Below are 18,343 nucleotides of genomic sequence, written 5' to 3' on the forward strand. Positions count from 1 at the left end.
ACATTCTAGCCAAATGAAACAGGTATAGGCTATTTATAAAGAATGGCAGTTGAAAAAAGTATTACACATGACCGTTATAGCATCTGGACAAATGAGAGAGAGAGGGAGAGAGAGAGAGAGAGGATAATGGCATAATGAATCCTAAAAACAAAAGTAATGTTTGCAACAGCTAGCAATGATGATAAAAAAGAGATGGCTTGCAATTCCTATTTGCTTGATTTTATACCAAAAAATGTCTTGCATCAGTTGAATCCCACCTGTTTTCCCTTTTAGTTTAGCATTCCTCTCCTCCCTGCTAAGCCCATGGTGCATGCCAATCATTTTTATGTACCACTCGAGAACACGGCAACATGTCGCAACTACTAACATCACAGAGATTGGGCTGGTGGTCTAGGGTTGACATTGAATTATTATACTTTAAAGACATTCATGTAGAGACTTGAATCAGATTATGGTATATTTTTCAGGACTATGTTCCTGATTGCCTTGTTTTCCCAGTACTTGCGTAAAGTGAATGTGCCACTTTGTACTGTGGTGAAAGGGTGTGGCTTTAAAAGGGTGGATGTGCCAATATTCAGCCTCTTCCCCGTGAGTAAACAATTACATATATAAGGTATGTATGTACATGTATGTATGTATGTATGTATGTATGTATGTATGTTAATTGGATGCATGAAATGTGTATTCAGGTATGTATATCTTGATGGATGGGTGAATTTAACGTGCCTGTAAGCAAGTAAGAAAAACTTACAGTTTCTATTTGTCTTTTTAAAAAATATCTATCCGATCTCACCCATGTGTACACACCAGCAAGATACTTACGCTCCTCTTCTGACAATCGTATACTCATTATTCCCACTATGAAAACAAAGTCATATGGACAGTGTTCTTTTGCATACCAAGGCCCAGCAATGTGGAATGAATTGCCCACTGAACTTAGACACAAAGACACAGTGATCACATTCAAGAGGGCTCTCAAATCTCACTTATTTCGACTGCAAGAACAAACTTAAAGATCTAATAATGTTTCCTACCTTAAATATTCTCAGCATGTTTTTTTATTTTTTAATGTTTTTTTCTAATTTCATGGTGTTTGTTTTTGTAATAATATTATTATATGTTTTTTATCTTATAGGTGTTGTCTAATGTTGTAAAGTGCTTAGAGCTTCTAAAGATTAGGTGCTATACAAAGTCCTCATTATTATTATTATTATTATATATTTAGGGGTCACACTAGACTTGAATTTTAGGGAGAAAAGACTTCTCCTTTTGGAAAGAGTAGGGAGACATAGAAGCTTAACAGGGAGAAGTGGGAGCAAAACAAGAAACACAATATATATATATATATATATATATATATATATATATATATATATATATATATATATATATATATATATATATATATATATATATATATATATATATACAACATTGGTTTTAAGCAATACATTATTTTAAAATTATTATAAGTTTATTATAAACATATTTTTACATGTATACAAGTTATTATATTCATATATATTGTATACCTACTTTAAAGTGTATGTTTATATGGAGATACATGAAATGTATTTTAACCAGATGACTTTAAAAGAGCACATTGTAATTAATTTTAACTATTAGAGGTGATGACATCATAGTCTTGTAGGTCAGAAAAATGCTTAATAAACTTCCACTTAATTTGTTTTACTTTCTAAAAGTTATGTTTAAAATGGCATTCAAATAGATTTCTAAATTACTTTGAAACAACCCCCTGTAACATGTACATTGAGGAAAGGCACAAGTAACTTCATACTATACTATTCATCCTAATTTCATTCTTGCCAATTAAACAGTACTCTAACTATTCAAAGACAACACACTGAGCATTAATGTCACTTTATGACTAAACTTGACCCTTCATTCCAACCGAATCGACACAACAAAGAACACATAGGGCTCATGCATAACATATGAGTGCATTTTTATCTATAAAGAGGAATTTTCTTAAATATAACCACTCACTTTTTTAGCCTCCTTAAAACAATCATTTGATAATATTTTTAATATATTGTTTATTATTATATACTCTTTATTTTCATCAACTTTTCATTGTCAGAATTATGCAGTATTTTTTAATACTGAACACCTTGATATTTCATGCACGTGTGCAATACATGTGCCTAAAAATTATTAGTGTATTATGAACTACTTTGTAAGCATACCATGTACACTCATGTAGTAGATGATTTAGGTTTTAGTTATTAGATTTGTTTGTGGATGAACTAGAACAGCTGTTTCATCTTTGAAAGTAGAGATGATAAAGTGAACAATGTGGGCAAGTTTGCTGAGTCCCAAATGAAACTTTAAAACAAACAAATGAATGAATGTGATATGTCCACAACAAACATGAGATGCAGTATCAAAAATACCATTATGATCATTTAGGAGAAATATTTGTAACTTTTCATAAATGGAATGCTCTCTGGGGTACATGAAAATAACATAGAAAAGCATACTGAGGGCAAAGGCTATTGATATCTATCAGAGGCGTACCATTTTATAAGTGAAAGTACTAAATTCATGGGGAAAAAATGCAACTGAAGGTTCTGGTAGAAAAGTAAGGGCCAAAGAGCCAATAAGCCAAGACGACAAAGAATTTGTATTTCTGATGGCTGAATGGACTGTCACACAACAGCTGCTTTGCAATTTTCCGTGTTAACTTTTTTGATACAATATTTCAGATTTAGGCTAGCGATAGATGCCATACAGATCATAATATAACTAGGGTCCCTACAAAGAGCATGCAAGTGACCAGGCACAATCATGTCTTCTTCAGCTGGTAATAAGAATGGCAAAACATATTCTTACATTGTTGCATCTTGAATTTCCTCAAAATGTACTTTCTTAGTTCTGCAAATCTGAATTACACGAGTTATGTCATGGGTTCTAAAGCTTGATTACACATTTCAAAATTGTAATGTAATATCAACTAAATTTCCAAATGTAACAACGTTCTCCTTACTGCACTCAAAATAAAATGAATGAGATATTTCATAGCATCTTTTTGATAATTACACTTGAAAGAGTTCATATTGTACCACATTATGGTTCCAAACATTCAGTGTCAGAACAGAAACACACATGCAGCTGAGTCAAGACTTGGCCCTCCCAGCTCAAATCACAGACACATGTAGTTTGTGTTGAATTGACACAGCTAATAAATCCAGTCCATCATAAGCAGAATTGAGTAGAATCAACACCCCCAAACCCATTCGTTTCAGACCAAATTTTAAGTAGAAAAAAATGACAATTCTATTTTAAGCTGATGTCGAGCATGCAACAAAGTTCAAAGGTTGCTGGGTGGTTCTATGTGTGCATTAATATTGTTATTGTGTATTGATGAATCTACGGTTGTGTATTTCTTTTGGAATACAGCATAAATTCAATTACTTTTTTTCTTGTTGTGTATTTATTTATAATTAAGCCTTAGGTAGAATAAGAAAATGAGTACTGCATTTGTATGTGAAAATATGAACTTGTTTTCTGGATGATTACTTCATTCCCACAGGTCGTACAGTTTTAATCTGACAAAATCTCATTCATATTTTCCAATACAAATGCAGCGACCTATAATTATTTACCTAGGTACTTGCAGTAACATCGTACATTGGATAAACAGTATTTGCTTCACTGCTTTTAACATATTTTCACAAAAAGTAATGTCAGAAAACAACCTTGACTTTACAAAGCTGCATTGCTTTTTGAATTCCACAACATAGCATTGTCCCATATGTTTCTGACCTTCAGTATTACATTATTAAGCTAAATCTTCTATCAGATAATATTTAGACTTTAGTTTCTATGAACTGTACATTTTTCCTTAATCTATTTGCTGGATTATTTGTGAAAACAGATGAAGTAGCATTTCCTAGACACAGCAATGTCTGCCATTTTAGGTTCACTTATAGCTTCAAACCAATTTGATAAGGAAAAGAATGCAAATTTGGCAATTAACATATTCATTTCAGAAAATGTAAATTAGAAAGTGTTCTTCACCAATTATAATCTTAAAACACAAATTGTTACTTACATATTGATGTTTAAGTATTGAAACAGATTAAAGTTTTCATCATCAAATGGTTGGCATAACTTGCAGAAATCGAGCAATGATAACTTGCTCAGGAAAGGGTTAAGCCCCCAAATGGTCAGTTAGCCTAGCTATTAAAAACACACCTGTGAATGTGCAAAATTCGTATCAACACTGTATACAATACGTTTCGCCACTATAATACTACATTGTCAGAATTTCCTGGCTACAGCTAGGTGGCATCTCAAAAGTTATAATCTACTGTAACTCATACATCTAAAAAAATCACAGGCAATGTTGTTTTCGCTTTCATAACACAAAAAGGCCATTTTACAATTTTTAGATGACTTACCCATTTTGCCTGGTAGCATGACCCTTGTAATATATACAGATAATTAAGTGATGCTAGGTTCTAACAAAAACTTGACCAACATCCAACACTGGACTATGCAAAAAACATCACAAATATTATTGATGAGGCATACCAAATTGGGCACACAGACCAGCAAATGAAAGATTACTTAAGCCTAGAAAACCCAATGGCAGGTCGATTTTATCTTCTATCTAAAATCAACAAATAAGGAAACCCAGGCAGACCTATAATCTCCAGTAATGGGCATACCACAGAAAGGATATCAGAATATTTGGATTATTTCATGAGATCAGATGTCCACCAATTACCATCATATCTTTAGGGCATGACATGACAGATTACCTCATAAAAAACAAAGCAAGAGAACCATTACTGCCAGATGCAATGTTTGTGTCTTTAGACGACACATCTCTGTGTATTATGCAAAAAACATCACAAATATTATTGATGAGGCATACCAAATCAAATCAGAACAGATTTTGAAAGTTTACTGTATGCTGCTAGGTATTGCAGCCCAAATACATGTAAATTAATGATATCAGGACTACCTCCTCATGTGGACACCAAGGCCAAAGAAATCAATGATCTGATAATTGACCTATGTGAAGACTTCAACCTACAGTACATTTCACAATACACATCTTTCTTTCTTCAGAACCAGGATGTAAACCTTACTCTCTAACACAGAGACGAAATTCATTTAAGCAGAAAAGGAACCTCTCAACTACTGAGAAATATTAACATGTATGCCCCCATTTTCAGGCACTTTAATGAAGAGTGCTGTCTCTACTGTGGAGAAACTGGGCACATGACACAGGTATGCCATCATGGCAAACAGATTGAGTGTTTCAGGTGCCATAAATATGGACACAAACAAAGACTTTGTCCATCAATGTATACATATTAGGAAGCTGGCAAAGAGGAGAACGCCAATGCTTCATTTACAAAAAATCTAAATGTACCCAGTGGGACTCTTGACTCTAACTATTCAATGGACACTATTGTAGATGCAAATGTAAATGGATTTTCAGGGTTTGTATGTGACTTTGAAGTTGCTAATATAGATGAACATTTAAATATAGAAATAGGATGTAAGAATGATAAAAGTAGCATGGAGACAATCTCAGTGAGTACCCCATTGCATGATGACATACATATAATTGATATGAAACTAAATGCAAAAGGTTTTAACATAGGTCACTTAAATGTACTAGGTTTAGTGGGAAAGATAGACCAGATTAAGTTAATGTTGTTTTCCAAAGAAAATAATATACATGTTTTAGGACTCACTGAAACCAAATTAAATGCTGACCACAATGATGATCTATTTCACTGTCAAGGCTACAATAAACCATTACGTATGGACAGAAAGACAAACGGGGGGGGGGGAGGTCTTGTTGTATACATTAGGGAAGATGTAAATGTAAAATGTAAAAAGGCAACTTGACTTGGAGTCACATGAAATTGAGAGTATCTGGCTGGAAATTTTTCAAAATAATGCAAAATCATTCCTAGTTGGTTTCATTTATAGGCCACCTTCCTCCAAAGCATTTTGGAATGATAACTTCTTGAAACAAATGGAAAATGTTCTAGCACAGGAGAAAGAAACATATATACTCGGAGATATAAATAAGGACCTTCTCAATACTCAAATAAGGAACAACTAGATGGAATTTATTGAATCATTAGGCCTAGACCAGCTGGTAAATGAACCTACAAGGGTAACAGAAAAATCAAGCACTCTTATTGATCACATTTATACCAACCTACCAGACAATGTGGCTTGTGTTAATGTACCGAATGTTGGTCTTAGTGACCATTATCCTACCTTTTTGACAAGAAAGGTTAAATGCAAGAAAAATAAGAAAAATACACATAAAAAGATCACTTACAGATCGTTTAAAATTTTTAATGAAGAACAATTTCTCAATGACCTATATAAAGTTCCATGGAATATGATCCAAAATTTGGATGACATAGATGAAGCCATGAGTGTGTGGGCTGACTTATTCATGGATGTAGTTTCTAAGCATGCACCACTAAAAGTATATCGAGTAAAGACTGAAATTCAACCTAATTGGCTTACTACTGAAATCCTAGATGCTATGAAAACACGAGACCAATTCAAGGCTATGGGAAACCATGCACAATATAAAGTATGGAGAAATACAATAACAAGTATGATTAAAAAAGGTAAAAAAAACTTATTATCAATCATTGCTTGAAAACAAAAAGAGCAACACAAACTCCATTTGGAAAGTCTTCAATGAACTCAATGGAGGAACGCACAAAAAACACAAATAAAATTCACTCACTTCTGGTAAATGACACCATAGTCACTGATGAAACTGACATTGCAAATGTTTTCAATGATTTTTTCACCAACATTACCACAAAGTTAAAGAACCAGTGATAGAAAACAACTTTAATGAACTGAAAAAGTTCTGCAGCAGCAAAATCTCTAAGGAGGTATGTTTCTCTATCCCACCAGTATCAAAAAACTTTGTTAAAAATGTCTCAGTGAACTTGATACCAAGAAAGCTACAGGACTTGATCAGATTGGTCCACGACTCATTAAATCTTCTGCCTCTGCTATTGTAGATAGCATAACATTCATAATTAATTTAAGTATTGCAACCTCATCTGTCCCCAAAATATGGAAAACTGCAAAAGTAACTCCTATTCACAAATCTGGTTCTAAGGATGATGCTGATAACTACCGACCAATCTCAATACTACCAAACTTGTCAAAATTGATTGAAAAACATGTCCATGACTCATTCATGTCATATTTAACCAAACACTTGCTGTTACACCCTAATCAATCAGGCTTTAGACAGAACCATTCCTGTGAGACTGCCTTGATCTTCCTAACTGATAAATGGCTTCAAGTACTTGACCAAGGTAGAATAATAGGAACTGTATTTGTAGATTTCAGGAAAGCTTTTGACATGGTGGATCATGAAATCCTTTTGAAGAAACTGAAAATCTACCAGTGTGATGAAAGAACAATTAGATGGTTTATTTCTTACTTAAGTGAGAGAACACAACATGTTTACATAAATAATGTTCTGTCTGAACCTGAAACAATTAGATATGGAGTACCACAAGGCTCAATTCTAGGTCCATTACTATTCATTTATTTATTAATGACCTACCACTTTTACTAAGAAACTCAATATCATCTACAGATCTCTATGCAGATGACACAACATTGTCAGACATCCAAAACACAAAGCATGAACTCGAAATTTCTTTACAGAATGCCCTAAACAAACTGGAAAACTGGTGCACATGTAATGGCATGGTGGTAAATACAGGTAAAACCAAAATATTACTTATCTCAACACAGCAAAGAAGGACAAATCTTGACAGTGATGAACTATGGCATGGAAGGATACAAATTTGTGAATGGTCTGTCATGATAGACTACTTGACGTTCTGGTAGATAATAACCTATCATGGACTGAACATATCAAACATATCAGTAAAAAGTCAATTCAAGTTTATGGCTTCTCAGTAGGATAAGACATTTTCTCCCTGAAAGGCACAGAAAACTATTTTATAACAGTTACATACAACCCTATTTGGACTACTGTAGTACAGTATGGGGTAATTCAAATGATAAAAACATAGCAAAGCTGGCACATCTTCAAAAAAGAGCATTTGGGCTAATATCAATCGAGAAAGAAAGCAAGGAAAATTTAGCTCGTAGGTTAAAAATATTACCTATTAAAGACCAAATCTTTTTGATAAAAGCCAAATTAATGTACAGGATATCTCATAATAGTGTTCCTGAATATTTACAATCACTATTCCAGTATAGGCTACCTGGTAATACTCCCCACCTCCGATCCATGTCTGCCAAACAGTATAAAATTCCCAAACCAAATAAGGAGTTATTTAAAAAAAGTTTCCAATACTCTGGAACTCTGTTCTGGAATAGTATTCCAGTTGAGATTAGAAATGCCCACTCTATTTCCTTCTTCCAAACCCAATATATCCAGTGGTTTCAGAGATGCAGCTTAAATAAATGAATTCCTTTGTATGAGGGCCTCAAGGTAGATTAGTTTATAGCTAATTGTGTTACCTTCTTTAAATATGGTCATTATTATTACTAACATACCACACTACAAAGGGATACAGGCATGTAGGGAGCATTAGAAACAAGAACTGAAGACAATCCAACCACTCATTTCCTAGTCAAACTCCTGGAACTTGTCCTAAAACTCAATAACTTTGAATTTAATGAAGAAAACAACCTCCAAATCAGTGGTACAAAAATGGCTCCTTTGTATACTAATCTTTTTATGGGAAGACTGGAGGGACAACTTTTAGTATCGGTTGAACTTACATCATACCACTGGGTACGCTTCATTGATGACATAGAAATGAAGTGGCAACATGGAAGAGACAATCTGGATGATTTTATTTCAAAGGCAAATAACTTCCATCTTTCAATAAAATTCACTGCAGAATTATCCAACTCAAACCATGTTTTCCTGGACGCAACAACCAGACTGGCAGAAAAAAAATCCATATAGACAACTACTCATAACCAACTTATAAACACCAGTATCTTCTCCCAACCAGTTGTCATCCAAAACACTGTATTTGGAACATCCCATATAGCCAGGTACTGAGGATATGCAGAATCTGCTCTGACAATGGAACATTCCAATAAAGATCCAAAGAGTTGTCTGAACATTAGATTAACCAAGGCTACGATAAAGACCAGAGCAATCCAAAGGGCTAAACAAATGAACCACAATGACCTACTAAAATATATGGAGAAGGAAAATGTTGATCAGATACCATTTATCCTAACCTACCATCCAGACAACCCCAAAGTAGGTAAAATCATCCAGACACACAGGCCCTTCAGGGAATCATGTGACACACTCAAGTTAATCCTTCCAAACAAACCAATAGTAACCTATTGGAAACCAAAAAACCTCAAGGACATCCTAGTCAGGGTGAAGCTAATGCCAATCTCTAACCAAGACCACCCTAGTAAGTCTGGCCTCTGTGGCAATAAAAGGTGCAAAACCTGTCAACATATGATAGAGACCAGCACATTTTTTAGGACAGCAACAAGCAAAAAACTGCAATTACATGGTACAAACAGAATGCACAAAACAGAGAATGTAATTTATCTCTTCACATGTAAGATCTGTAGCCTTCATTGTGTTGGAGAAACTGAAAAGTTACACAAAAGGATTAGTCTTCACAGATCTGATTGGATGACAAAGAAGCTGTACAGAAGTCCAGTTGCAGAACACTTCTCTTCTTGTGGCCACACTTTTAGTGACATACTGGTAACACTTATTACAATTGTTCACAAACTCAATTGGAGTTCCAAAACCTGGAAAAAGAAAAGAAATTTTACTGGATATGCCACCCTAGAACTTTGAAACCAAGCAGTTTAAACCAAGAAGACTAGAAAAAGGTAGACATGCACAAATAAAATCATCATCGTTTTGCAGCTGGCATATTTTCATTTAAATAATTGTTTCAATTTGCATATAAGTCACCCAGAAACATAAATATACTACTAACAATGAAATATCTGGGATATAATTAATGGTTACGCAAAGTTACATTAAAAAAAGATGGTGATATGGATCATCAATTTCTAGGTCAATATAAAATATTTTTCAACATCAGCATGAAGTTGAAGCCAACTAGTTGAAACAAAAAAATATCAGGCTTTTATTCCTGTACAAATAGTTATGTAAAATTATGTAACCTCAGTGCTTTTTCTATTGGTTTGTTTGTCTTGTCTCTGTGTTTGCCTTTGAAAAAGAATCATTTAGAAAAAAATTAATTTAGAGCTGAATTGCTTAGGCTCATTAGAAACTAGTTTTGCACTGTTCCTTGTCAGTTTATTGCATTTATCTTAATCAATTCCTGACATACACAATCCCTTGCTGGATTCAGTGCACTTGAAAGGACTATTATTCGCCATATAATTTGTATTCTTTATATATATCTTAGACTTTGTACTTGGGTTCTCTTTAGGATGTACCATCAGTTCATTTATTGCCATGGTTATCATTGTTTTTTGTTTTGTGCAGAGTGAAAAGTTCATTGGTACTTAATTCTTGGATCATGGAAAGAGTCCTGTTCTTTGTACATAAGGATCATGGTTTGTTTCATCTTTCAATTTGTGGGTTGCATCAACCACACAAAAAAATAGAAATTTGTAACCTCATGAAAGATAGTCAGTAATGTGAGACCCAAAATAGTTAGAAACCAAAGTTACAAATTTATAATACAGTGGGAGAAGTGACAGTTGTTGTAGTAAAGACAACAAATGAAATCTTTATATGCATAATTCGAAGACTAACATTTATGTTAAAAGTGCATATTTGTGTGATGCAGTTCTGTATACAAGATTCATAGAATTTTTGGATATACAAAACAAATACAAAGTAATTATTATTATTTTAAAAAATTTCCACTAAGGGAAGTGCAAATTACATGAATGTAACATATTTAACATTTTTCTTGAGTCACCTAACATGTATCTTTAGAATCCTTCTCTCCATCTTAGCCTTTTTGATTAGTGCAAAAATAATAAATGCTGATCTTTGTCTTTAACCAGATTTTAATGGCCATGATTACAGCTTGGGTAATATGTGCTATATTGACTGTGGCTGGTGCTTTCCCAGCAGATTCCAAAGCATGGGGATATGATGCCAGAACTGACACAAAAGTAGATGTACTCTACAAGTCAGACTGGTTCAGATTCCCTTATCCAGGTTAGTTGGGTTCATTGTCAATTCTGTACACTACAGTGATTGACAAATGCAGGTATATCTCCACTACAGTTTCTATATCAAACATTATGGCAATTAAAGTTTCTATATTCAACATAATGGTGATTCAAGTTTCTATATTCAACATGATGGTGATTAAAGTTTCTATATCCAACATACTGGTGATTAAAGTTTCTATATCCAACATAATGGTGATTAAACTTTCTATATCCAACATTATGGTGATTAAACTTTCTATATCCAACATTATGGTGATTAAAGTTTCTATATCCAACATAATGGTGATTAAAGTTTCTATATCCAACATACTGGTGATTAAAGTTTCTATATCCAACATAATGGTGATTAAAGTTTCTATATCCAACATAATGGCAATTCAAGTTTCTATATACAACATACTGGCGATTAAAGTTTCTATATCCAACATTATGGTGATTAAAGTTTCTATATCCAACATAATGGCAATTCAAGTTTCTATATACAACATACTGGCAATTAAAGTTTCTATATCCAACATAATGGTGATTAAAGTTTCTATATCCAACATAATGGTGATTAAAGTTTCTATATCCAACATAATGGTGATTAAAGTTTCTATATTCAACATTCTTCCTTACATTTTTTATTATTCGTAATCTGCAAACCTTGTGATACAACCAAGTTAATTAAAAAAAGTTTTTTTTAATATTATTATGGCAAACAAATATGTTTCTTATTGCACTTTTAAAAAATTAGGTATGTAGCTTTTTTTGTAATTTTTTTTTAACCGGGGGTGGGGGCGGGGGTGAAATGTGCTAGTATTGGCAACAAAAAACAAGGATGGTCAGCCAACTGGAAACATATTTTTTGGGATGCCTAATATCTTAAACTGGATTCTTATATAGTCTGATATTGTTTTATAACTTTTTATTAAAACACTATGAAATGCACATTTTATTTCATTCAGTAATATTTAACATAGGTCAATGGGGTTTGCCAACCGTGAGCACTGCTGGAGTATTTGGAATGCTCGCTGGAGTACTGTCCTCTATGATTGAGTCAATAGGAGATTACTATGCTTGTGCCAGATTAGCAGGTGCCCCTCCACCACCTGTGCATGCTGTCAATAGAGGTGAGTACTGAGCAATATGGGATTGTTCTGGACAATAGGAGTGATTACTGATTAGGAGGGCTTCGTACTGGGCAATGTGGATAGTACCAAGCATTGTGGGTAAGTACAGGGCCAGACTGGTTGGTAGTGGGCAGCTGAGGTTAGAAGTAGGCTGGGCAATAGTCATTAGTGCTGGGTATTGGGGGTGAGTCAGGGGTAAGTGCTGGCTATTCATGGAATACTTGACATTTTTGCTGTCTGTGTTGGCAAGTACTTGACATTTTTGCTGTCTGTGTTGGCAAGTTAAGATATCACTTTCTCATTAACAGTGTCATTATGATCATTATATAGATTTTTGGGATAAACGTTTATTTAACAGTTTTAAAAGTCAAAAAGGCATGTACACTCGTATGCATACAAACATATATCAATATATATATATATGAAGAGACCTACCTAGCTAAATGGATTTACTGATGATTGGATCAAAAGATTGGCTGATGATACAGAATGTGAAACAGACAAACAAGTGAAACTAATTTGTGAAAAACTTAATGCGACAGCTGAGATATGATTGAAACACAGGATAGGTAATTTTTTGAAGGTATAATTTTAAAGGAAAACAGATGTTTAATATCCTAAATTTAGACCTTCATTGTGTTTACTTTTATTACAGGAATAGGAATAGAGGGTATTGGCTGTGTTTTGGCAGGAGCCTGGGGTTCAGGAAATGGCACCACTTCCTATAGTGAAAATATTGGGGCTATAGGCATCACTAAGGTAATGAACACAAGGCAAGTCACCCAAACAGGGCTTTTGGGGTCATGAATAAAACATTTTTTGGGGCCATGCATAAAAGATTTTTAAGGACAATGGAGAATAGAAGATGGGTAAATCTTTCATCAGTATTAATTAATTATATATGAGTGGTCTTGTGGACAATAAAAATGTTGCATTGCTTATTATATGACAGTAAGTTTCTAAGAGTCAGAACAATTTGATATGCAAGTTTTTGACATTTACCATAATAAAGGTTTTATATGTTTTAAATTATGAGATAATGTTTTCTGTGTTGAATTTGTCATTTTATATTCTTGGCTTGAGAAATTAATATACTTAACATGATCTCATGGTCTTTTGCTGAATGATATTCAAAACACATTTTTAATGTAACATTTCTTTCACGTTCAAATACAGTATTAACTGTAATATTTCTCTCACATGTTGCTTCATGTTAAATGTAACATTTCTCTCATATTCAAACAGTGTTAACTGTAACAGTTCTCTCATGATCAATACAAAGTGAAATGTAACATTTCTCTCATATTCAATAGTGTTAACTGTAACATTTCTCTCATATTCAAACAGTATTAACTGTAACATTTCTCTCATATTCAAACAGTATTAACTGTAACATTTCTCTCATATTCAAACAGTATTAACTGTAACAATTCTCTCATATACAATAGTGTTAAATGTAACACTTCTCTCATATTCAAATAGTGTTAAATGTAACACTTCTCTCTTATTCAAACAGTGTTAAATGTAACATATCTCTTGTATTCAATACAAAGTGAAATGTAATATTTCTCTCATATTCAAATACAGTGTTAAATGCAACATTTCTCTAATATTCAATACAGTGTTAACTGTAACAATTCTCTCATATTCAATAGTGTTAAATGTAACACTGCTCTCATATTCAAATACAGTGTTAAATGTAACATTTCTCTCATATTCAAATACTGTGTCATATGTAATATTTCTCTCATATTCAAATACCGTGTTAACTGTAACATTTCTCTCATATTCAAATACAGTGTTAAATGTAACATTTCTCTCATATTCAAATGTCATGTTATATGTAACATTTCTCTCATATTCAAATACCGTGTTAACTGTAACATTTCTCTCATATTCAAATACCGTGTAAACTGTAACATTTCTCTCATATTCAAATACCATGTTAAATGTAATATTTCTATCTAATGTTGCTTCATGTTAAATGTTATGCTAAATTAAAAGTTGTGTTTTACAAGAAGAGGGTGTTAAAGACTTTTTTGTATATACTTGTTTCTTTTCTACATTGTAAATCTATGATCAGAGTTTATAATTGTGTTCAGATATAATTTGAGAGGAAATATTTACTAATTCATTAGAGATACAAAGTGCTCATTAAATTTTTGGACTAAACATTGCTTTGGATTATTGAGAACTCTTTCAAAGACATACTGGCCTGTTTTAAACTTTCACTTAGTATTTGAGCAAAATAAATTATCTGTTGATTCTACTAAACTTGATCATTTTGCTTATTTCTGTTACATAGTTTAAGACATCGTGTTGTAAAATGTATTGACTATGTTTTATTGTTTTCCACTGAACTGCAGTCATATGGCAAACTAAGTTCAGTTGTAATCATATAATACACTAGATTCAAATGTAGTCATATCATACACTAGATTCAATTGTAGTCATATCATACAGTAGGTTCAATTGTAATCATATCATACACTAGATTCAATTGTAATCATATCATGCACTAGATTCAGTTGTAATCATATCATGCACTAGATTCAATTGTAATCATATCATGCACTAGATTCAGTTGTAGTCATATCATGCACTAGATTCATTTGTAGTCATATCATACACTAAATTCAATTGTAATCATATAATACACTAGATTCAGTTGTAATCATATCATACACTATATCAATTGCAGTCATATCATACACTAGATTCAATTGTAGTCATATCATACAGTAGGTTCAATTGTAATCATATCATACACTAGATTCAATTGTAATCATATCATGCACTAGATTCAGTTGTAATCATATCATGCACTAGATTCAATTGTAATCATATCATGCACTAGATTCAGTTGTAATCATATCATGCACTAGATTCAATTGTAATCATATCATGCACTAGATTCAGTTGTAGTCATATCATGCACTAGATTCAGTTGTAGTCATATCATGCACTAGATTCATTTGTAGTCATATCATACACTAAATTCAATCGTAATCATATACTACAATAGATTCAGTTGTAGTCATATCATACACTAGATTCAGTTGTAGTCATATCATGCACTAGATTCAGTTGTAGTCATATCATACACTAAATTCAATTGTAATCATATCATGCACTAGATTCAGTTGTAGTCATATCATACACTAAATTCAATTGTAATCATCTCAGGCACTCGGTTCAATTGTAGTCATATCATACACTAGATTCAATTGTAGTCATATCATACACTAGATTCAGTTGTAGTCATATCATACACTAAATTCAATTGTAATCATATCATGCACTAAATTCAGTTGTAGTCATATCATACACTAGATTCAGTTGCAGACATATGATACACTAGATTCAGTTGTAGTCATATCATACACTAAATTCAATTGTAATCATATCATGCACTAGATTCAGTTGTAGTCATATCATATACTAAATTCAGTTGTAATCATATCATACAATAGATTCAGTTGTAGTCATATCATACACTAAATTCAATTGTAATCATATCATACACTAGATTCAGTTGTAGTCATATCATACACTAGATTCAGTTGCAGTCATATGATACACTAGATTCAGTTGTAGTCATATCATACACTAAATTCAATTGTAATCATATCATGCACTAGATTCAGCTGTAGTCATATCATATACTAAATTCAGTTGTAATCATATCATACAATAGATTCAGTTGTAGTCATATCATACACTAAATTCAATTGTAATCATACCATAAACTAGATTCAGTTGTAGTCATATCATGCACTAGATTCAGTTGTAGTCATATCATACACTAAATTCAGTTGTAATCATATCATTCACTAGATTCAGTTGTAGTCATATCATACACTAGATTCAGTTGTAGTCATATCATACACTAGATTCAGTTGTAGTCATATCATACACTAAGTTCAGTTGTAGTCATATCATGCACTAGATTCAATTGTAGTCATATCATACACTAGATTCAGTTGTAGTCATATCATACAGTAGGTTCAATTGTAATCATATCATACACTAGATTCAATTGTAGTCATATCATGCACTAGATTCAGTTGTAGTCATATCATACACTAGATTCAGTTGTAGTCATATCATACAGTAGGTTCAATTGTAATCATATCATACACTAGATTCAGTTGTAGTCATATCATACACTAGATTCAATTGTAGTCATATCATGCACTAGATTCAGTTGTAGTCATATCATACACTAAATTCAATTGTAATCATATCATACACTAGATTCAGTTGTAGTCATATCATGCACTAGATTCAGTCGTAGTGATATCATACACTAGATTCAGTTGTAGTGATATCATACACTAAGTTCAGTGGTAGTCATATCATACACTAAGTTCAGTTGTAGTCATATCATGCACTAGATTCATTTGTAGTCATATCATACACTAGATTCAATTGTAATCATATCATACACTAAGTTCAATTGTAGTCATATCATGCACTAGATTCAGTTGTAGTCATATCATAAACTAAATTCAGTTGTAGTCATATCATACACTAGATTCAGTTGTAGTCATATCATACACTAAATTCAATTGTAATCATATCATGCACTAGATTCAGTTGTAGTCATATCATACACTAGATTCAGTTGTAGTCATATCATACAATAGATTCAGTTGTAGTCATATCATACACTAAATTCAATTGTAATCATACCATAAACTAGATTCAGTTGTAGTCATATCATGCACTAGATTCAGTTGTAGTCATATCATACACTAAATTCAGTTGTAATCATATCATTCACTAGATTCAGTTGTAGTCATATCATACACTAGATTCAGTTGTAGTCATATCATACACTAGATTCAGTTGTAGTCATATCATACACTAAGTTCAGTTGTAGTCATATCATGCACTAGATTCAATTGTAGTCATATCATACACTAGATTCAGTTGTAGTCATATCATACAGTAGGTTCAATTGTAATCATATCATACACTAGATTCAATTGTAGTCATATCATGCACTAGATTCAGTTGTAGTCATATCATACACTAGATTCAGTTGTAGTCATATCATACAGTAGGTTCAATTGTAATCATATCATACACTAGATTCAGTTGTAGTCATATCATACACTAGATTCAATTGTAGTCATATCATGCACTAGATTCAGTTGTAGTCATATCATACACTAAATTCAGTTGTAATCATATCATACACTAGATTCAGTTGTAGTCATATCATGCACTAGATTCAGTCGTAGTGATATCATACACTAGATTCAGTTGTAGTGATATCATACACTAAGTTCAGTTGTAGTCATATCATGCACTAGATTCATTTGTAGTCATATCATACACTAGATTCAATTGTAATCATATCATACACTAAGTTCAATTGTAGTCATATCATGCACTAGATTCAGTTGTAGTCATATCATAAACTAAATTCAGTTGTAGTCATATCATACACTAGATTCAGTTGTAGTCATATCATACACTAAATTCAATTGTAATCATATCATGCACTAGATTCAGTTGTAGTCATATCATACACTAAATTCAATTGTAATCATATCATAAACTAGATTCAATTGTAGTCATATCATGCACTAGATTCAGTTGTAGTCATATCATACACTAGATTCAGTTGTAGTCATATCATGCACTAGATTCAGTTGTAGTCATATCATACACTAGATTCAGTTGTTAGTCATATCATGCACTAGATTCAGTTGTAGTCATATCATACACTAGATTCAGTTGTAGTCATATCATGCACTAGATTCAGTTGTAGTCATATCATACACTAAGTTCAGTTGTAGTCATATCATGCACTAGATTCAGTTGTAGTCATATCATACACTAAATTCAATTGAAATCGTATCATACACTAGATTCAGTTGTAGTCATATCATACACTAGATTCAATTGTAGTCATATCATGCACTAGATTCAGTTGTTAGTAATATCATACACTAAGTTCAGTTGTAGTCATATCATACACTAAATTCAATTGT

General features: G+C 32.6%; 1 protein-coding gene across 4 annotated transcripts in view; it reads left to right on the forward strand.

Annotated features, from left to right (window-relative positions):
* The window catches only part of LOC149776141 (solute carrier family 23 member 1-like), a 146,871-nt gene that overhangs the window by 102,052 nt on the left and 26,476 nt on the right, over window positions 1-18,343 (forward strand). For all 4 annotated transcript variants that reach the window (XM_089942426.1, XM_089942425.1, XM_089942424.1 and 1 more), the window contains 4 exons: window positions 468-588; window positions 11,053-11,209; window positions 12,189-12,338; window positions 12,994-13,097. In XM_089942426.1, coding sequence (XP_089798552.1) covers window positions 468-588; window positions 11,053-11,209; window positions 12,189-12,338; window positions 12,994-13,097 — 532 coding nt within the window. The remainder of the gene's footprint in view (window positions 1-467; window positions 589-11,052; window positions 11,210-12,188; window positions 12,339-12,993; window positions 13,098-18,343) is intronic.

Source organism: Sinohyriopsis cumingii, chromosome 18 (assembly GCF_028554795.1).
Source record: "Sinohyriopsis cumingii isolate HCF-2022 chromosome 18, ASM2855479v2, whole genome shotgun sequence".
Taxonomy (NCBI): Eukaryota; Metazoa; Mollusca; class Bivalvia; order Unionida; family Unionidae; genus Sinohyriopsis; species Sinohyriopsis cumingii.